The 22902-nt window shown below is 42.1% G+C and overlaps 1 protein-coding gene across 15 annotated transcripts in view; it reads right to left on the bottom strand.

Moving 5' to 3' along the window:
* The window catches only part of FAM114A1 (family with sequence similarity 114 member A1), a 91983-nt gene that overhangs the window by 54422 nt on the left and 14659 nt on the right, over positions 1-22902 (bottom strand). For 9 of the 15 annotated variants that reach the window (XR_007187783.2, XR_008958507.1, XR_006410578.3 and 6 more), the window contains 4 exons: positions 17470-17557; positions 5878-5991; positions 5649-5752; positions 3168-3302 (listed from right to left, as the gene is read on the bottom strand). Coding sequence is in view for 7 of the 15 variants with exons in the window: in XM_026508734.4 (XP_026364519.2) it covers positions 3168-3302; positions 5649-5752; positions 5878-5991; positions 17470-17557 (441 nt within the window). In the remaining 8 variants the exon portion in view is untranslated. Of the gene's footprint in view, positions 1-3167; positions 3303-5648; positions 5753-5877; positions 5992-17469; positions 17558-22902 lie in introns of those variants that run through there. The other 6 variants (XR_007187785.2, XR_008958511.1, XM_048211775.2 and 3 more) reach the window with 2 other exon arrangements.

Here is a 22902-nt window from a genome sequence, read left to right as displayed (position 1 = left end):
TAAGGACAGGGATTTTTATCCATTTTGGCTGCTGATGCATCCCAAGTGCTTGGAAGAGTGCCTGGCACATAGTGGTCATTCAAAATGCATCTGTGGAATGCATGAATGAATGAATGAATGAGTGAACGAATGAAGGAAAAATTACTGTTTGGCAGGAGGTTAGAGTCGGTAGTGTTGTGGTGATCCATGTGAATTAGAGGCGCCATGCTCAAGTGTGCCCCCGAATGTTGGGTACCATACTCGTTGCACTTTTCCGACGTGTAATTAGAATAAAACACTGTGGGGGGCGCCCGGGTGGCACAGCGGTTAAGCGTCTGCCTTCGGCTCAGGGCGTGATCCCGGCGTTATGGGATCGAGCCCCACATCAGGCTCCTCCACTATGAGCCTGCTTCTTCCTCTCCCACTCCCCCTGCTTGTGTTCCCTCCCTCGCTGGCTGTCTCTATCTCTGTCGAATAAATAAATAAAATCTTTAAAAAAAAAAAAAAGAATAAAACACTGTGGATGGCCAGTGTGGATTTTCACATGACATATTTCTGTGAGCATTGCTCCTTACTTTTCAGCAGTAGACTGATAAAAATTGTGACGGTGACCCCAAACCTACAGTAATCTGGGAACCTGAGCAGATCCAATTCTCCATTCTAGAGGTGTGTAAATTTCAGACAAGAGTAGAATTAGCCAGTTTCTGCACTTGGTTACATTTTCCCCACATTATCAGTTTTTTAACTAGAATCAAATTTATTTATTGACATATATACTTATATATGTATATGTATGAATACTTACATGTACATATATGTAATATATAGTTGTATATATATGTATATAGAAATTTTATAGACATATGAAATCTTGTGGCAAAAATATTCCTACATGCTCACCAAATATCCTTTTCCTCCCAGACACATGGCTAGACTATATTTCTCAGCCCCCTGCGTTGAATTAGGTAAACTACGTGATAAGTGTTGGCCAAAGGAATGAGGGTAAAGTCCTGAATTGTCCCACCTAGTCCTCTCCATCTCACCCTCCCCTCTCTATGAGGTTAGAAGTAAAGAATTTTAGGACGGCAGAGCCATGGGATAGGGGTCAGAAAAGAGCTACCTAGAAAGTCCCTGAACAGGAACACTCACACGGTAGGAGGCAAAGATAGACTTCTTTCTGTTCTTAGCCACACTGATCCTTGGGGGTTGGTTTTTTTGTGTGTGTGTGTTGCTTCTGTTTTACAACATCTAGTATTAATTATCTGAGTAATATAAATCTATTTTCTTTTTTTAATGCTTTTTCAAAAAAGATTTTATTTATTTATTTGAGAGAGAGAGGGAGCACTAGTGGGGGGAGGAGCAGAGGGGAAGCAGGCTCCCCACTGAGCAGGGAGCCCGACAAGGAGACAAGGACACGGGGCTCCACCTCGGGACCCTGAGATCATGACCTGAGCTGGTGGCAGACGCTTCACTGACTGAGCCACTCGGGCGCCCCTCTGTTTTCTTTTTAAATATCAGTAGGGTGGTGGTTTAGGTGATCCTGCCAAGTCCTGACCTGAGCTATAATACCAGAGTGGTTATACGAGGGTTACTCTGGAAGAGACAAGGGGAAATAGCTTAAAACAAAAGCTTTTCAGGAACTGCCACTAACATGATGTCAGCGATAGCTCCTTAGTGGCTTCCTAGTACTGAGCTGTGAGAAGCTATGTTTGTCCTGCCTGTGAAATTTACAAAACCCGGGGCCGTATCAGCTGCTCCTGGTTTCAGGAAGGCAAAGACAGACCCGGTGTGTCTGACTGTTAGGGGGAAAGGGGACAAGGGGCCTGCTTGCACTGGGCATGTGCCATCTAAAAGAGCAAGTTCAGAATTAGCGTTTTATACTTGGAAAATAAGATAAATAGTATTTTTAATTTACTTGACTACTATAAGTAAGCAAAACACAGATTAAATTCTTTTTTTCTTTTCTTTCTTTCTTTTTTTTTTTTTTAGGTAATCTCTACCCCCAATGTGGGGATCAAACTCACGGCCCCATGATCATGGGTTGCATGCTCTACTGAGCCAGCCAGGCAGCCCACAGATTCAGTTCTTCATATCATATTTCTCAAGGAGGGTTGGGAAGCTTTAAAACTGGAAGTGTGAGAAGCCCATCCTTGCGCGTAGTAAGAGGACTATAAATTAAAATTCCAATGAAATAGTATTTCCACCTATTACATGGACAGAGAATAATGACAATAATAACCAACATTCCTGAGTGTTTGCTAAGAGCTGGGTACTATGCTAACTCATTTCATGCTTAATCAAAGCTCTCAGTAGGTACTGATGTTATCCCCAGTACAGAAGAGTAAACCAGGGCACAGAGGGGTTCAGTGACCTGTTCACGGTCATACAGCTAGAACGTGGCAGATCTAGAATATGTATGATAGTGTTATAAACTGAATGCTTGTGTCCCCCCCCAAATTCATATGTTGAGACCTAGTCCCCGGTGTGATGGTATTTGGAGGTGCGGCCTTTGGGAGGGGATTAGGTCGAGGGTGGAGCCCTCACGAGTGGGATCAGTGTTCTTATAAAAGAAAGCCCGCAGGTTCCTTCCCTCTTCCACTATGTGAGGACGCAGCAAGAAGACAGCTGTCTATGAACAAGGAAAGGGCCACCACCAGACACCGAATCTGCCAGCACCTTGATTTTGGGCTTCCCAGCCTCCAGAAGTATGAGAAATCAGTGTTCGTTGCTTGTAAAACACCCAGTTTATACCATTCTGTTATAGCATCCTGTGTGGACTAAGACAAATGGCAAGAATATAATCATCTTCGAGAAATTATGAAGTGAATAAAGCAAGGTACAAAAGAGTGTGGTTAGTATGCTACCATTTGTCTGAAAAACTGTGTATGTATATATGTGTATATGTATGTGTATATCCATATCTCTCTATGTATGTACGTATGTGCGCCCGTGTGTAGCTACGCGATAATTCTGACAGAATCCCTAAGAACCTGTCAACTGTGTTCGTCTCCCATGAGAAACCAAGTGGCTGGGGAAAGGGCTGTATCAGAGACTCAAATTTCCTTCTCTACTATCTTATGTCATTTGAATGTAAGCCACATGCTTGAAAATACCTATTGAAAAAGATACATACAAATGTATTTACTTTACCAACTGAAAGAAAACATTGCATATATGCATAATCCCACCTGTGATAAGGAAACGGTTCTCTCCATGAGTGTCTTGGTCCGCTTAAAGCCTGGGTCACTCTCCGCAAGGACATTCATGGTTTTCTTACCGATGAATTCCAGAGCATCAAGACCGCCGGTTAAGACGCTTTTACCCTGCCGATGAGATAATTGCATGAGATTGGTTTTTGCCTTTCGCTTCTCCACAGCGGTCAGCAACTCCTAGATGGCACCATTTGCAAATATTAAAATCAATATAAAGTCACAAGTTTTTCTCATCGGGGATTTAATATCCATTTCATCCTATTTTCTTTTCCTTGGAAGGGCATATGTCATATAATTTGTAGGACAAACGATATTATTTAAAAAGGGTGCTTAGCAAAAACCGAAGCATATTTGGGATGAATTTTGCTGGCTTTGTGTGTATGAACAGACATGTAATCTAAGACATAAAATTAATAGGTGATCCCATTACTGTTTTTGTTTGAAAGAATGTTAACCCAAGTAACAGAATTACGTGGAACAGTCTATTAAAATGTCAAATACTCTGGCCAATTTAGTGAATTCTTTAATCTAGGGCCTTGGAGTGTAGGACCCTCCGGCTGTGTCAGATGGCTCTGGCATACTTTCACAAACTACTAATAACCGCCTATAATTAGTATATTCATGAAATAAGACAGGTTGATTTCCATAGACCACTGGCTCTAGAAACTGTTCTATCATACAGTTACCCTTCTGCAAATCCTCTTGTCAACCATTGCTTTTCTTTAAAAAGATTAAAACAACCAAGCTTTACTCACATAAACTGTTCATATAAATAGAACTGCTCACATGTCTTTGCCAGTTCTGTACACTCCCACGCCACAACTTCAGTTATACTACGCATACACCTGTGTTTTTTCCACCTCACATGAATTTATATACATTATATTTTTGTATTATATTATTGCCTATATACATTTCCTAATCTTCTTAATTATTGCTTCATTAGCAGTATTAGACTTCACTGACTATACTTCAGTCGTCATTTCCATCTTGGACATTTAGACTTGTTTTCAGATTTGGGAGCCCATCAACAGTCACGCTATAAAACAGAATTTAACACACACATATTGTGGAAGGACTACGGGATATCAGCAATTTATATTTTTACCTAATGTGGTTTATTTTCTTTTAACATCCTATGAGGGATTACTCTGGTAAAGCATCAAATGGGAGAAAGAAGGACATAGGGACTTCGATTAAGGGCAGATCTGATGGGAGCACCTGGAGCTCTGGAAAAGAAAGTACCAGAAGGTAGAAGCGAACACAGACCGGGAATGAGGGTGCTGAAGACAAACTCGGAGTGCCCTGCATAGTCGCTCAGGGAGACAAGGAACCCGAGTCTCATAACCAGGGCTACCGAAGGACCTCCTCCCCATCCCCGACCTAGCCACCCCTCACTGTAGACATACTGGTACTGCTATCTGACTCCAAAAACACATTTGTTGCTTCCCGTTCACCCTACTTAGTCTACAGGGCCTCAAGTCACCAAGAGAAGAGCCGGCATTTTCTAATTCTGCCATGCCCGGACCCCAAGGTCTAGGTCACCTTCTCTTCTTCCCACATTGCATTGTACTTGCCTGTGGAGTTGTCTGTCTCTGTTTTCCAGAATGTTGTGCCCTCTTGTTTGTCAGCATCTGCCCAGCATTTAGCATAACTCTTGGCACATAGTGAGGGCTGATGACCTTTTTTTTTTTTTAATGAATGAATGAATAAGTTGGATAGCAACTATATTTCTAGAAAACTAGTTGGCTAGTTTCACACGGTAGAAAATAAACCTTTTCTTCATGTCACTGAAGACCAGCTACTTGTGTCATCTCAGTGGAGGGCCTCCCTCTTTTCTCATTATTCATCGATGTTTTGTTGCCAATTCCATACTCGTTTAGGAGGCAGGCAGGGGTCTGGGCGGGGGGAGTAAACTTAAGGTTATTTAAGGAAGGGGGAGAGTAGGAATTGGAAGGTAGGGATGGGGGAAGAATGTTGGTCTTAGCTATCTGGAAACACTTCAGAAACATCTCGGGATGTTGTTCCCAATTCCCTACCAGGGTTTTTTTGCCTTTTTTTTTTTTTTAATTTGAATGGCTTTATCATTTTCAAACTGAAGTTTAAGAAACACAGACCATCTAGGAAAAACAGCTGTCTCAGCTCTAAGAAAGAGCCCTTTCTCCTCCCCCAGCCAGAGGCTGTCCTTGCAGCTGTTGGAAAGGACACTGTTACATTAGACTGAAAATATTCCTTCTAAGCAGCTCTTTTCTTTTAAACATAAAATATATCTTTTTTGCCTTTATTATTCTGGTGCCAAGGTTACACCTACTCTGTAGGAGAAAGCATAACAAAATCATAATCCAAAGTTAAGAGCAAGGCCATCTTTTCTCTGATGTATCTAGGTCACTAGTAAATACAGATATCAAGGCGGCGCTGGGAGACGCAGGGGAAACAGAGAAGCAGCTAACGACTCACTGTGTTTTGAACCACGTTGCTGATGGTTGACAGCATGCCCCGAGACCCAGATGCAGGAGAAGTGGATGGGCTTTCTGCGGGGCTCTGATCTGTGGCCACATCTGCTAGTAAGGAGAAGAACATCCTCTTAGAGTTCATTCTGCTGATCCAAACTTGGAAATCTTCCATTTGTGCACATAATGCACTACGGCCCAAGTCCAAAAAGCTCCCAAGTAAATACATCACTCACTGTGAGAGGCTCCATTTTCAGCATCAGGTTGGGCCCCTTCAGGAGAGCTGGAATTTACACTATGAATCCGCAGGGTGGCCCCTGCTTTTTCCTTGACTGCTGTCAATCCATGACCTGTCAGGAAATAAAAACATGGTTCACGAATACAACAGAAACCCCTGGTCTGCCAATTCAACAGTGCACGTTCCAGAGCTTTCGTAAGCTGTAGGTGGATACCCTGGGTATAGGAGACTGCGGTGGTTCGCAGCGTGGACGTATCCTCTTTACTCTTTTCTAAACTCCTCAAAACAGGCATGCATCATCCACTTTTGGATTCCTTGCAGGCCTAGCCCGTCATAGACACTCAATTCATACTTGTTGAATTGAAATCCGGTGAGGCTCATGACGCTTTCTCAAAGGGTCCGCCACGCTCTCGGTGTGGAGAGTGCAAGGTCTGCAGCTGACAGGTCAAAACTGAAAGGCAAATCGGTGAGGAAACCAGGAGGGGCACCCAGTGGCTCTGACAGTTGTCCTAAGCAGTAACAGGACAGAAGCTCTACCGGCAGCCAGCCAGGATGAAGGACCCTGGCTCTACCCCACGTGAGCAGGGCCCACATCTTCACATTCTCCGCAGCCCAGCACAGGGCGCATTCGGTAAGTACTGGTAAGCGTAGAGCTGACCTCCTCATCCCAGCACCCCTGCCATGCACACAAACCAACCCCCTGGCCTGGCAGCAAAATAGTCTTGTCTACATTTTATTCTGGAGCAATTTATTTTCTCCTCAGAGGCCCCCATGATGTGCTATAGTTTTTCTCAAGTTCCCAAACTGAACACAGAAATGAATAGTCTGCTGAGAGTCCTAAGTGGCTGCTTGAGTTCTTGAAGGAGAAATAGCCCGGCATGCCTTTGCTCCAGCACTCACCTCCCCCTGAGCCCGCAGGGAGAAAGGGAAAGATTTCACTAGGAACCTGAGCAACGTCAGGTTTTTAAAACCCAAGACAGCAGCAATATTAATATGTGCGGAAAAAGTCCCAAATCATGGCAGGATTTGAGAACCAAAGAGAAGCACCTACCCTTAGAAAGCACTGTCAGAATGACCCATTATTCCTCTCCTGAATAAGAGAAAGACAGAGATGAATCCCAAACCCAAATAACAGTATTTTATCAGTTGTAACTTTATTTATCAGAGTGATCTTCACACAATCAGGGCACTGATATTTACCAGAGGACTAATTAAATCCAGTGGAAATCACCTGTCATTATACACGATCTAGAAAACAGGGAAACTTAAGAAACATTTACAATGTTTATAACATTAATTTCATACAGAAATATGTCTACATCCACGTGCAGCTCATTAGATATCGTTCAAACTTATTATTGAGTTACTTGGAAGAAAACATGCCCGTAACTGTTAAAATTAAGGCTGAAATTCATTCTCTCTATCCTCCAGTAAATTCCAAGCATTTTAGTGGAAAATTGGAGTTTCAGGAGCACACTGAAGTTATAGGATATCATTGAACTTATTTACATACCAAGTCCATATTCCTTGCCATATTTTAAAAACATATATTCTCCAAAAGGAAATAATGTACACCCAAACCACAGTCATGATTCTCATTGAGATTTCTGAGGGCTTAACATAAAGACATAAATGAGCTGGAGAAGGCTGGGAGGCATCTGCTACAACTTCTCTGTGAGAGCCATACAAGAAAGATGATTCCACGTCCCTCATGCAGGGTTCAGTGAAGCTCACTGTCATCTCCTTTACCTTCTTTACCCCTTCCATGTGAGGGCCACGCCTGATTCATTTCCTGGGGAAAAATGGCTTCATGCCATCTCAGAACACAAATGATTAGGGGTATGTCTGCAGTAACTGCCTCTAGAAAAGTTACTTTGTTTCTGGAAGGAAATAACCATGTTTGTGTTCATATAAATGGGTTGTACCTGTTTAGTACATATGATACTATGCTGCTACTCCAGCCTCTCTCTCTCTCTCTCTCTCTCTCTCTCACACACACACACAGCTTTACTGAGGTGTAACTGATATACAAAAAAAATTGTACACATTTAAGTTTGCTCCAACTTATTTCTTGCCGAACAATTCTCTCTTCTGAATTCTTCTGTTAGTGCAAGTACATCTTTTCCGCATCCTACTAGAAGAGACAGCTATGGCTCTTCACAGATATGGTTTAGACAATGCCACACCCTCCTTTGAAGACTAACTTCTAAAACTTTACTTAGTGTGACATCTAGTGCCAGACCAAGGAAGTAATAATATGGAGTCACTGTTGCCTTTTGACTGTGAGTGATTCATTCTCCGAGATACTGATTAGGTTTTACCAATAACAGAAAAAAAAAAAAAACACAAAACAACCCAACAAATACGAGTAATACTATAGTGTATAATTCATGGATTCTTTATACATCATCATGAACCCTAAGTATCCTCAAAGAAATGAAACTCCTCCAAATTCCTTGGCTCGAAATGTGGACTCTCCTCCATGGCTTGACTTGTTGCAGAGGAAACAGGTGAACATTGCAAAGAAGATAAGAATGTTGTACAAACGCTGTGTTAGTGTATCATTTTAAAGCAAATGCTAAATGACTGGCTGGTGTTTAATTTCTCCCCTATACTCTAGTGGGAAACATCCTAGACTGTGGAGTCAGGAGGCTTGTGGAGGAATCTGGGTTCCATCACTTATTAGCTGTGATCTGCGCGAGTTACTCAACCCGAGTGTCTACTGTTGTGTCTTCTCTGAAAGGAGGATTGTAACATCTATGTCCCAGGGTTCTACAAGGTCACTAAGGAGAAATATGTGAAACCCTTGGTCCTGGCCAACGTTTTTTGAACACTTACTGTGTCCCAGGCACTGGACTAAATATTTTTAGTCTAGTAAATTATCTCATTTAGTCTTCTCATTATGAGGTAAGGGATATTATCATTCCCATTTCACAATGGAGAAAACGGAGACCTGGTGACATGAAAGCATTTGCCCAACGTCCCAAAGCCAATAAGGGGCAGAGGCAGGATTCGAACCCAGTCCTAACTCTAGAACTTACACACTTAGTCACAATGTTATATTTAGAAAGTTTTATATGCCATTTACAGTTGATTAAATGTCACGTTAGTCCCATTTCTATAACTGCCTAGAAATCATATCGTTTATCAGGGCTTTCTTATTTTTAAAACACTGGCTTAGGCTAAAATGACTTACCTTACCTTGACCAGACAGCAAGGTGAAGGTCACCCCTGGAATGGAACCTTCCTCTAATCCTGCCCCTTTCAGCCAGGTCTTGGGTTGGCATAATGTGATGTTTTTAGGGTCATCTCCATGCTGTGCACAGATCCTAAGGCACTGTGTGGTGTTATCTTATACACCCAGTTTAATTTTTCTTTTCTCAAAAAGCACTGTGATATCACCAAGCCATTATCTTGTGAGTTCCACCAAGATCAAAACCCAAGATCGAAACAAATTAAAAAATAATTTATTGGTGGTGGGAGGGTCTCTCTGGCCAAGCGGTCACTTCAGGAAGCAAGAGCAGTTCTCTGCATCACCCCGGATGACTGGCGAGCGCTAGGAGTTCTTTCTACTGGGCGCATACAGTAAATCACCGGTAAGTAGGGCACCAGCTAACTCACTCACAGGGCTCCCTCGCCACTTTAATTTTTATTTTTTAATTTTTAAAAAATTTTTATTTTTAAATTTAAATTCAATTAATTAACATATCATGTATTATTGGTTTCAGAGGTAGAGGTCAACGATTCATCAGTCTTATGTAATACCCAGTGCTCATTACATCACATGTCCTCCTTAATGTCCATCACCCAGTTATCCCATCCCCCACACGTCCCTCCAGCAACCCTCAGTTTGTTTCCTATGATTAAGAGTCTTATGGTTTGTCTCCCTCTCTAATTTTGTCTTGTTTTATTTTTTCCTCTTTCCCTGTGATCCTCTGTTTTGTTTCTTAAATTCCACATATGACTGAGATCATATAATTGTCTTCCTCTGATTGACTTATTTCACTTAGCATAATACCCTCTAGTTCCATCCACATCGTGGCAAATGCTTTAATTTTTAATATAATGTTTCCTTCTTTTCTGTTTCTTTATTTTTCTTTTAAAAATTAATATATAAAAAAGAAACTAAAAAAATCTCATAATCTCACTTTCCTATCTGGTTCATTTTTATTTTTATTTATTTTATTTTATTTTTAAAAAAGATTTTATCCATTTATTGACAGAGAGACAGAGAGAGAGAGAGACACACACACACACACACACAGTGCAAGTGCGGGGGGTGGTAGGGGCAGAGGGAGAGGGAGAGAGAATCCCAAATAGACTGCAGGCTGAGCATGGAGACTGAGCGGGGCTCAATCCCACAACCCTGAGATCAGGACCTGAGCCGAAATCAAGAGTCCAACACTTAACGGACTGAGCCACCCAAGCGCCCCTCTGGTTGATTTTTAAAACAAAAACATTTATAATATTACCAAATTCAAAGAGTTTAGGAACACAGCCAACAGTGTGGACCAGCCTCTTTCTCCCTAGTCAGCTCGTACTGACTTACTAACGATAGGCAATAGAGTCTATGAACTTATAAGGATCTATGGAATTTTCTTTTTTTTTTAGTAGGCTCCACACCCACTGTGGAGCCCAACGCAGGGCTTGCACTCACAACCCTAAGATCAAGACCTGAGCTGATATCAAGAGTCAAACACTCAACATGCTGAGCCACCCAGGCACCCCCTATGGAAATATTTAAGGCTGAAAAAAAATACTGCTTCTAAAAGAGAAAAAGGAAAATTTGCAAATTGGAAATAGAAATTAATATTTAAATATATTCAAAATGTGATATCAGGTCAACTGGCCAAATGAATTCAACTCTTACACAGTTATACGTAAATTACATATTTAATGAGGCACGTGGCTACGTTTCATTACGTTTGCTGTGATATAAGAAGGACTTCAAAGGGAAAAGTGCTTGGCGCTCTTAAAAGACTCTAAGTGACTCTGCCTTCCTCCCCACCCCCACCCCCCACTTCCCTCAAAAGATAACAGCTCTTATTTGTTTCTTGTGCTTCCTTTCATAAAGAATTTTTAAAAAGCATATACATACGTATAAGAGTTTTGGACCTGGCCTCTTCCACTTCAAAATATACAGTGAAGGTCTCAGCACGTGCAGGTGGTGGTGGGGGCTGTGCATTAATGACTCTAAAGAGTCATCCTGACCCTCCCCCACCCCCCGCCAGCTCCCTGGGGGCTGCCGGAGTCTCAGACACAACTGTATTCAGCTTCTCCCATGGCCCAGTTCTGCTCCCCAGTCATTTACTCCTCTGCAAGGCTTCCTCCTGAGAGCACTTCACAGAGAGAGACTCCCACACCCTAATCTCTGCTGTGCCTCTCCCGGGCATCCGATCTAGAACACTGATCCGCTCCATTCTTTTTAATGGTTGCATAAATTATTCTTCCAAACGGCTCCATCCCATCTTAACATTCTCTGTGCGTGGACACTTGCGGTGTTTCAAGGTGAACTCCCTCACCCTCCTTCAGGTCTTCGCTCAAACGTCACTTCCCCAAGGCCTATCCCTTGCCACCATTCTAAAATCTTAACCTGGACTCCTGACTCCACTTTTGATTTTCAGACACTTACCACTGTCTAGCCCTCTTTATCATTTTCTTTTTCACTGTATGTATTGTTTATTATCTGTCTCCTTCTACTGTATGTAAGCCCTACTAGGACAAGGGTCTTTGTGTCATTTGCTCGCTGCCTTATCTCAAGTGCCTAGAATAGCGTCTGGCACAGTAAGTATTTGCTGAGTGAACTCGACATTGAACATCTTTATATATATTACTGACTTTTTGCAAAGGATCAACAGAACTGCTGGGCTAGAAGGCACGTGCATTTCACATTTGATAGATAGTGCTACTGCTCTTCTGAAAGCTGCATCGGTTTGTGCTCTGGGTGAGTTTTGAGAAATACAATAGTTTAGACATATTTGCTGCATCTCAGACTTCTATCAAGGAATTCAAGAGAGTATAAAAAGTTGTGAGTAGTTGTTTACAAAAACCCACAGATGATGTTGCTTCTCGTTAGTGCAGCGAGAAGAGGAGCCATTCAATCTTCCTTCTGGAAAAGTCTTCCTTCTCCATCATGAAGGTTGGTGTCCACTCTGTAATCAGATACTCACTTCCTTTTAGGTTCAAAACTGACAAATGTCTCTGAACTGACAGCGTATGCCTGGCCATCAGACAGAGAGATTCATTAACTCCTGGGCCTTATTCCTGGATTGTAAATGATCGAGAACGAACTCCATGCACCGACCTATAACCCTATATCTTGTGTATGGATGATCCTGGAGAATTTTCACATCATCAGCGATGTCACCTTCAAAAATGAACCCATGTGATATCGATAGTGATTTACCCACTTAAGAGTTCTCACTCTAGTATGATTTTGACAAGTCTGCCAGTCTCTGGAATAAACGCTGTCATTATTTCTGACAGTGCTGGTAGAAGGGTTTCATTAACATGTGCAGAAGGGAAAAACTGTGTGACTTGGGAGAGGGTGGGAAAGGGGAGCAATGGTAATTTTGAAAAGGTAAATATACACATCAGATACACCTCTCCCCTACACAGGTAGTCCAGTACAGGGTGTTTAGACTTAGAAAACTGTCAAAACTAGAATTTTAAAAAAAGACTAAACATTTAGGGCTTTTGTAATATCTAGAAATAAACTGCTCTATTCTGCTACAGAATCTGTATGTTGGTATATTTGTATATGCCGGCTTTTGCTGTCGACTTTCATCGTGATTGTCAATTTATCATTTTGCTTAGCAATATAGTCTAGGAAAAGGTCAGGTCTCTAAGATGCTGGTGGGAAATCATATCTGGTTCTCACAGCATCACCTTGAAATGATTATCAAAATAATTATTTTTTTTATACTTTTCCTTTCCCATTCTGGTTTCTGCCTGATCTTAAATAATAACCATTTCAATTTCATTTTATGAACTTCCCCAAAGGCAGGGGCAGCAGGTGATCAAGTTTTCTTAGAACGTGATGACAGTGTAGGTGTGGAGGAAGCTAATGCAAGAGTTACAGTCTCTCCAAAAATAGCTGTTGGCTGGGGACTTGATGTCATATATGCAGTGGGGAGGTCACTTTTTCCCGTTTTCCCTTAACCGTGGGGTCAACGTAGTGAGGCAAAAAGACAAAATATAAAAATACAGAGTGGCGAAAGATCGATCAGTTTTTTGTATTTTCCCTTTTAGCACAGGGCTTATAAATATCTTTCTCCTTCTGTATATAGCCACAGACTATGGAATCATCATGTTATGGAAATTGGAAGGAATCTTGGAATTTCTCAAGTTCCCCCACCCACACTTTTCCAAATAAGGAATCTGTGTCTGCAAGAGGTTAGGTGCATGGTGTTGCTAGTTAGTGACCCTCCTCTGTGACTGCATGTTAGTAGCAGTGAGGACCAGGGCTCAGGTCTGTATGACTCCTGTTCCAGTGCTCTTTCCAAGAGAGAACTACCTTCCAAATGGTTAAGTTCTCCAAGCGCTCTCCTGCTAACTCCGCACAGTTCAGACTGCAGTTTTTCAACAAGTGTAAGAAGTATTGGTTTCTATTTCTAGTGCTCAATTGACAGCTCTGTGTTTTGTTACCGGCTAGGTGTTTTGCACTTCTGTCTGCAACTGGAATTACCCTGGGGGTAACATGGGGTTTCTGAGCAGGAATCAATTGCAATGGAATACATGGTTACTTTGTTTCTTTACTTTCCACAGGCAATTGATAAACCTTCAAGAGCTTATCTACTGCTGTAGAGTGCTCTGTTTCTCACTATGTTTCTTTGCCCTGTGATGATAACCTCTTAGCGCTGCAAAGTCTTGGGCGGATGTTCTAGCTGTACATCAGAAGCTGTGCCCGGCTTGCTTCTCTCCATCCCTAGGTAGCAGCTCGATATGGACGACAACCCAGGATGGCACCCAGAACTTTGTAAACCCCATTCCAACCCTCTGTTTCAGGTTCTGAGCCTGGCTATGGCACCTCTCCATTTGTGGGACGCCTGGGATCCCTATTATCTTTTGGGAGTCAAACTCCCAACCACCACCAAGGTTTCCAGCCTTGGAACCCATCACTGCAGCCTCCCCTTACGCTTCTAGCTTTAGTTCTCTCTCTTGTCCACAGAGAGACCCTCACCCAGTTTTAAAGCATGTATTGCTGTTATTTTAGCTACTATTGCTACAGAACGTCACACGTCTTGACCAGAAATCTCCAAAATAATGCCTCAGGAACAACTTAGGGCTGGTATTCGGGGTTATTGCTTTTGCATTCGTTGGGGTTGTGATGACCAGTGGTGAGGAACAAGTTTCGGCTCTACTTTTCTAAAGATAGCTCCAATCTGTCTAATAGGGTTCTTAGAATCAGCATCCACATTTCAAAATTTCTTTGAGCTCCCTCATGTGCCCTTTGGACACTGTGGGTGCAAATAAGAGAAAAATGCCAAGATTTAAATGCTTCTAAAAATTCCAGCATGTAGCTAGAGCCGTAAAAAGGAATATGTTTCTGGACTTGGGGGGGTCACTGAGGAGGACCTCAAACAGAAGAACGAAGTGTGGCAGGTAGTTTTGAGAGAATGCCCCCCAGAATACACACCCAGGGTAATCCCTTCCCCTCTGAGCATGGGCAGGACTGTGAAAATGATGGGGTTTCACTCCCATGATTAGGGAACATTATATGGCAAAGGTGAAGGGATTTTTCAGTTATAATTAAGGTCCTTAGTCTGTTGAATTTGAGTTCGTCAAAGAAGATCACCCTGGGGGGGGGGGGGCTGATTTATCAGGTCAACCTTTAAAAGGGATGAGGCCTTTCCTGAAGGGAGAGAGCTGAAGCATGGCTGAGATCATCTTGTCAGCTGTGAAGAAGCTGCCTGGAGGAGCTGCCAGTGACCCCCGGCCAATAACCAGCAAGAAAATGGGGGTGTCAACCCTACAACCTCAAGGAATTGGATTTTGCCAACTTGAATAAACTTAGAAGGTGACCCCGGATATCATACAAGAACACAGCCGGCTGACACCCTCATTTCAGCCTGGTAAGTCACTTAGCAGAGAACCCAGCTATCCCCTACCTGAACTCCTGACCCATGGAAACGGAGATAGTCAATGTCTATCATTGTAAGCCTCTAAATTTGTGGTAATTTGTTACACAGCGAGAGCAACGAATCCCGGAGGTTGTACCGGACTTCCTGCTGATATTTTATGGGGTGATGTGCAAATGTCATACAATCTCAGAAACACTCTATGTGTGCCAACCATAGGGAAAGTGGCCCAGTGACAGGCACAGTGATCCTGCTGGTCCACGACAGTTCTCTTTCTAGGCTTTTCTGGATCAATTACTGCACAAAGCCAGGGGAGCACCACCAGACATTTTAAGTGTTTGCAACATTAGCAAGATCCAGCATTTCTCATCTTCATGGTGCCATAGACCCAGGGAAACTTCAGGGGTAACGGCAAACACAAGCACTGGCCATAGATTAACACACCGACTTCAGATCAAGTTAGATGAGTGCCCCCCCCCCCCCCCCGGTATGCGGTAGGACCTGCCACTGGAATCACATCCTGCTTCTAAGCAGTAAAGCCAACATCATCTCCTGGTTACACTTGAACCAGGTAACAAAACCCAGAGGCTGTGGAAGGCAGTCCACGGACCACGGCCACACCAGGCTCTCTCTGTGCAAAGGTCAGATTACAACAGGACACCTGAGAAGATAACGGAGGGTAATCTAACAGGCAAGCTGTCAGTTGGTGGATGGAAAACTCTGTAAGGATCCAGTGAAGCTCAAAGTCAAATGGTTAGGTGTAGCCGCTGACTGATGAGAAAGAGCAGCAAACCATGAGCTGGTGGCAGACCAGGCCCAGCTAGGGGCTCCTGTAAGTGTACCCAAAACACCTGACCTGCGACCCCCAGGACCGGTGAGTTCAGTGTTTACTGTGGAAGGAACTTACACTTAAATTTTTAATGAGAAAGTAAATCCTTTGTCTATAATAGAGCCTTTCAAAGCACCAAATTCATTATAAGCCAGGGCATTTCTGGACACCCTTATTACTCCTGGAAGCATCCAGAATGCTTCATGTTTTATGACATAAACCACGAGGAGAGCTGTATAATTTGGTAACCATGTTATTTACCGTTCCATGACTCAATCAAATGTCAAACACTTTTGGATTCGACAGTTTTAGGGTCAGAGAGCATATCACTCCTACGTGCTGTTGGCGTTCAGATCCATGGGAGAGCCCCGAAGAGCTCAGGTGTTTCCCTCAGGAAGCAGGACGCCCCCAAGGCACCTGTCTTCACTTTCTTGAAGACACTCTGTCCTGTTCAGAACACAAAACAGGCCCCTCTCCTGTACCTTGGCTGATTTTGCCATCGGCATAGGTAGTATCCACAGCACACCTGGCCCCTTCAATTAGCAACAGGAAATATCTGCCGTCCAGCATCTCCCCAAAGGTCAAAATTTAACTGACCACCATCTCCCTCTTGCCAGAGCGCCCCAACATTCCAGATACGAAACAGAGGAATGCGGTCTACCCATTCTTGCAGGCAGTTAAAATTCCACCTAATTAGATGTCTGGCCCTTAAACTGTGACCATGGTCCGTTGGAGTGGGACAAAGGACCTGCAGCCTCCATATCCCTCCTGCTTTTAGGAGTAACAGCCTTGGACTACGCCTTGAGGACTCCTGACTTAGATGACCTGAAAGCTATGTTACCTACTTCCCCTGTCCTGCCCTTCGCTCTCCACCTTCAGGATGAAATGCCTTTGCTAAATCAGCTTAGACACCTTGACGTTATACCTTCAGCTGTCACAAAGAATGCCCAAGAGAAATGGTCACACAAAGAGTATTGTGACAAACCTGTACCGATGAAGACATTGTCCATTAGATTTTCTCTTTGTATATACAGAGCCAATACAAGAAATGTCTTCAGAAATTTAACACCAGGAAAAGAAATTTATCTAGATAAACTAAGTTTTGGTTTATATTCCATGAAAATTTGATAATCTACTGGCAGCCAAGAAGCTCAGAGTCAAGGTCAATGCTCAATTACAGTAACTCTACCAGCCTTGGGATATATATTCTATATCCTTCATACCTGCACATTGTATTGAAATACCTCAAATCTTTTCGGGGAGTAGGTTAGTCGTATATTTTAAAATGTTCAGGTGGGAGGAAAAGTACAAAACTTCAAGAATATAAGACCCCAAATCTTATATTTTAAGATGCAATATAATATAGTGGTTAAACCTATACTACTTAGTTCAAATCTCAACCCAGCTACTTCTTACTTTGGACAAGGTCTTAGCCTCTCTGTGATTCACCTTCTTTATCTCTAAAATGGAGAAAACAAAAACACCTCTTTCTAGGGTTATTTTGAGGAATAAATGTATCAATATACATGAAGCACTTAGAACAGCAAGCATGAAAAATGATTTGCTCTTATTATCTTGCAGGCTACTGGAAACCTCTATCGGTACTGGTATGATCAAAATGTCAAATGCTATTATTAGGCTTCTGAACTTTATCCATTCAAATGCAACATATAATTCTTACCTACTGTAGCAGATGCCGATGAGAGCAGAGATTTGCCCCAGGAGCCCCAGCCCGCCCATCTCCCTCCGCGTGAAGGTGAATCCACAGCCTGTAGAAAAACAGGTTAGCAGAAGGTTAGCAATTCAGTATATGCAGGAATGAAAAAATACCCATTGGTTTGAACAAAACAAAAAGCTTTTAAAAAACAATCACCAGTAACCATATCTCCCTGGCTTAAAGCTCATAAGGGCCGTAAAAGAACACACCTACCCACATTTCAATGTGTACTTTGGAACAAAATTGATTAGTAGTGATGCTGGCTTCTGCGGGCTAGCCTTGAAGTGAGAGGAAGGGAGTTTGATGTTGACAAAGACCCAAATGTCCTCTTGTCTGGAAGACAGGGACAAGGGCTATAGGGGGGAAAACATTTAATACATTAGGGCACAAAGTGATTTGAAAAAGTTCAAAACTCCGGCAACTTTAACATAGCTAAACAAATGTTCTCTTCTAGGTAGAGGTAACTTTCAAATGTCTGGGGTGATAGGGAGCTCTGATGGATGACAGGCGAAGTGACTAGAAAAGCACCAGTAAGCCTAGGGATGGGTAGCAGCAACAGGTAGCCTTTTGAGGTAGACATCTTTCTTTCTTTCTTTCTTTCTTTCTTTCTTTCTTTCTTTCTTTCTTTCTTTCTTTCTTTCTTTCTTTCTTTTCTTTCTTTCTCTTTCTTTCTTTCTCTTTCTTTCTTTCTCTCTCTCTCTCTTTCTCTTTCTTTCTTTCTTTCCTTCTTTCCTTCCTTCCTTCCTTCCTTCCTTCCTTCCTTCCTTCCTTCCGACTTATTTATTTATTTTGAGAGAGGGGGAGAAAGACGGGGGCGGGGGTGGGGGAAGAGCAGAGGGATAGAAAATCTTAAACAGACTCCATGCTGAGTGCGGAGCCCGACACTGGGCTCGATCTCACAACCCTGAGATCATGACCCGAGCCGAAATCAGGAGTTGGATGCTGAACCTACTGAGCCACCCAAGCGCCCCAAGGCAGAGCCTTTCAAGGTATCTTTCACTGTCCCTGGGCTCTATGGATTCAAATTCTTCTGCCTAAGTATTTGGATTGAGATTGAGAGACTCTGGTTCAGCTTGAGCTGGCCACTTGAATAGAAGATGAAAACTCAGGCAATGTAGGGTGACCATGTTCCATCCCGCATGCCAACCAAGGATTAAGAGAAATCAGAGTGAGCATAATGAAGGAGATATGTTCAGAAAAGCTGTCGAATCCTGAAAGCTTCTCAGCCCCTCGTTCCTGTCCCTCCTCAAGACCCGATTACATCCTTGGGTTTCATGAGATTCCTGCATAGTCAATGAGTCTGTTCCTTTTTTAAATGTTTTGTTCACTGATGTATCCCCAGAGCCTAGAAGAGTACATGGCATGTAAGAAGAGATTAACACATTTATTTGTTGAATAAATGACTGAAATTCACCTCTTTTCTTAAGTAATGTAATAGTTTCCATTACTTGCAACCAAGGAGCCCTGACTTAGTTAGTGGAACTACAGCTTTTCCTTATTATCTAGGAATACATTCTAGAAAATGAGGCAAGAATACATTAGGAGTAATACATTAAGTGCTGGAGAATCACAGCTCTTTCTTCCAAAAAGAAGAAGAAAGAAGAAAGAAGAAAGAAGAAAGAAGAAGAAGAAGAAGAAGAAGAAGAAGAAGAAGAAGAAGTAGTAGTTCAGTGAAATATTCCTACAGAGTTTGTAGCTTCTATGACTTTTGACCCAAGGCTGGTGCATCGGTCAGCCCCCTTCCCTTCTCCCTGCTGCCGTCTACCTTCGCAGATGGGGGTGGTCATGTCAAACGGTTTGGATCAATGAGACACAAATGGGAAGGCTTTTGCTTTCATGATAAACTACACACTTAGGGCAGGTGCCAATGCTTCCCACCATCCTCTTTGTCTGCCCTGAGTGTGAATACGATGCTTGAAACTGAAGCAGCCATTTTTGCGGCCACGGTGGAAAGGCCGGGGAATCAGAGTCGCTGGTCCTGGTACTGTTGAGCTACTACACCAATGTGAGTAGTTGACTGCCTTCATTCTTTCTGTTAAGTGGGGAAAAAATAAGTTGCTATTTGGTCAGATACTCTCTGTTGGATTTTAGTTATTTGTACCCAAATGCATTCTTAACTGATTCACCTAGTAAATATCGAACGCCATCCAACAGTGTAGAATATTGGTCAAGAGAAAAGGTTATGGAATTAAAGTGCTTGGGATGGACTCCAGGCTCTGCCATTTTGGGCAAGTTATTCAAGTCTTTGGAGCCATCATTTACTCACTACAAAATGAGGTATGGTAGTATAAGAACGGTCAGTATAAGAACCAATAACCTCACAGGGTTATTGTGAATGTTAAAAGAAATAATTCATATAAAGCTTTGAGCATAGTGCCGGGCACATAATACTCCACCCATGTTAACTAGTAATAATTAATAAGAATAACAATAATAATAATAAACAACTATATTTTTCACACTAAGAAGCAAAAAGCTTTGAAAGTTGGCTGACATTTATTTCTGTCTGGGAACAATGAAGAGCTTGTTAACATGAATGGAAATACTCATGATTCATGACTGTCTGCTTTCACTTTTGGTGTCTACACTGATTTACTTCACCTCTGCAATGGAAGCCAGTGGCAATTTTATACCATCATGAAGACACAGGTAAGTTGGTGATTAATATCATTCTTTCACAGGACAAATCACTACCTATGTGATTAGGCAGAGTTAATACACTTAGGGGTGACAGCTTCCGACTCAAATTTATAATACTTAATATGCTCTGACAGCTGGTAATTGACTAGCAAATGAAAATAAATGTTAAATGAGTCTAGAACTTTTTGCAATATAAATGACTACTTCAATTGCTTTATTAATAAAGCTCCTTTGACATTGAGCTGTGACCTCGTGATCAGCTACAAAGAATATTTGTTATCAATGGCAAATACTCAAATGACTAAATGTGCACATTTAATATAAAAACCATATAAACTAACTGTTCAACATGAATTCTCCTCTTGAGTATTGCCTCCGCTTTAAATGGCTTTAATGTTACACACTTATGAGTCTATAAAGTAGGCCGCATGGATCTACTCAGATCTTTCATTATCAAATATGGCTATTTTAAAATGTTTTTTCTCATCCTCATCCCATGGAACCCCTGCCTTCTTGAATAGACAGCTTCACATACGAATTTGCAGAGAAAACAGAGGCCACCAGATGGGAACTCTCTTAACTTCCTGCCCCTCCTCATAAACTCTCAGAAGAATGTCCTCATCTCATAAGAGCAAATCAGACTTGACTGGATCAAGAGGGCTATCCAAAACTCAACTGAAGATCATCTGAACATCTGTGTGGTCCTAAGAACATGAAGAATGCAGGATTCCATCAAGTTCAAAGTTCTTTAAATAGAAAAGATATGTACACATCTGGTGTCCCATTCAAAGATCTTTATCATTAAATGGAAAATACATTATTTTAGGCTATAAAATTTACATGTATCATTAGATAGAAAAAATATACAAATGTTAGAATTCCATTAAATTTTAAGGCCTTTAACATTTATTTTTATTATTATTTTTTAAAGATTTTATTTATTTGTTTGGCAGAGAGAACACAAGCAGGGGGAGCCTAGGCAGAGGGAGAAGCAGGCTCCCCGCTGAGCAGGGAGTCCAATGAGGGGCTCGATCCCAAGACCCCAGGATCATGACCTGAGCCGAAGGCAGATGCTTAATTGACTGATGCACCCAGGCGCCCCATGAAGGCCTTTAACATTTAGATGGAAACATAGGTACCTGTCGTAGAAGATCAAAGATCAACCTGGTTGTCCTATGTCCTTGAGTAGATCAAGAATCAGGTACTGTCCACAGCTCGCATCTGCGAGACCAAATCCTTTTTAAGTTTTGCTACTCTTGACATAGCTGCTCTAAAAAGGGACTCAGTGTGACGTTCGGGGAGATGGAAATTGCTCTGGATGCCTGCACTGCTGTCAAAATATTTGCTTGAAAATGGCCTTGGTTATTTCCAAGTAATTTTCTTCCTTGGTGAATATTTAAAATTAAATATAGAAAGGTTTAAAGCATCAACATCATGCTATTATTTTTTTTAAGATTTTATTTATTTTTTCGACAGAGATAGAGACAGCCAGCGAGAGAGGGAACACAAGCAGGGGGGGCGGTGGGAGAGGAAGAAGCAGGCTCATAGCGGAGGAGCCTGATGTAGGGCTCGATCCCATAACGCCGGGATCACGCCCTGAGCCGAAGGCAGACGCTCAACCGCTGTGCCACCCAGGTACCCCATGCTATTAATATTTTTATGCATATTTGTTCTTTTCTGCACTATTGTTTAATAAATTAGAGTGAAACTTAAAAAGAAACAATTTAAAGTGAATAATTGAATGATTAGACTTTTTTTTTTTTTAAGATTTTATTTATTTATTTGACAGAGAGAGAGAGAGAGAACATAAGCCAGGGGAGCGGCAGGCAGAGGGAAAGGGAGAAGCAGCCCCCAAACACAGCAGGGAGCCCGATGCAGGACTTGATCCCAGGATCCTGGACCCCAGCCTCATGGTCTGAGCCAAAGGCAGACGCTTAACCGACTGAGCCACCAAGGTGCCCCAAATGATCAGACTTCTGATTTTAAGTTGAAATCTTCCTAAGTTTATGCATGGTATTATAATATCTAATAAATCTTTAGGTCCATATCTATAATTTAATTTAATAGGTTTATAATACTTCCTATGCACTCAGCAAGGTTTTGAGTAGATAAATGAGGTGCTTAAAAAAGAAAACTGAATATATTACATTCATATAGACACAGTTTTAAAGTATTTGAACATTCTCAAGTTGGTAAAAAGGACCAACCATTCATCAAAAGTCCCTTGAAAGTGCCTGTTCAATTTTGCTAGACTTCCAAATAGAGTAAGATTTGTGAGATGACTATAAAGCCTAGAAGAGTCGCATTTTTGAATTTATAACCTTAATATATTGAACACTAATTGTTTAAACAAAATTAAAAGTCTGAGTAGTCCTTTTTATTTTTTAAAAAAAATTTATTTGAGAGAGAGAGAGAGGTGGGGGAGGGGCAGAGGGAAAGGGAGAGAGGGAGAGAATCTCCAGCAGACTCCCCACTGAGTGCGGAGGCCAACGTAGGGCTCGATCCCAGGACCCTAAGATCATAACTTGAGCTGAAATCAAGAGTCGGACACTCAACTGAGCCACGCAGGCACCCCATGAGTAGTCCTTTTTATGCACAAGCACACACTGGCCTACACCAAAAACCCATCGAAACACAAATCTAACTTAACTGCACCCCCACTCACGATTACCTCCTTCCCTTCTAGCATTACGGAAATGATGTCATCTTCTTAGTTACAATGATCACTTCCACCTGAACCCCACTGGACGTGGGTAG

Source organism: Ursus arctos, unplaced genomic scaffold (genome assembly GCF_023065955.2).
Source record: "Ursus arctos isolate Adak ecotype North America unplaced genomic scaffold, UrsArc2.0 scaffold_9, whole genome shotgun sequence".
In the NCBI taxonomy this organism is placed as follows: domain Eukaryota; kingdom Metazoa; phylum Chordata; class Mammalia; order Carnivora; family Ursidae; genus Ursus; species Ursus arctos.
This window is presented reverse-complemented; position numbering and strand designations above follow the sequence as displayed.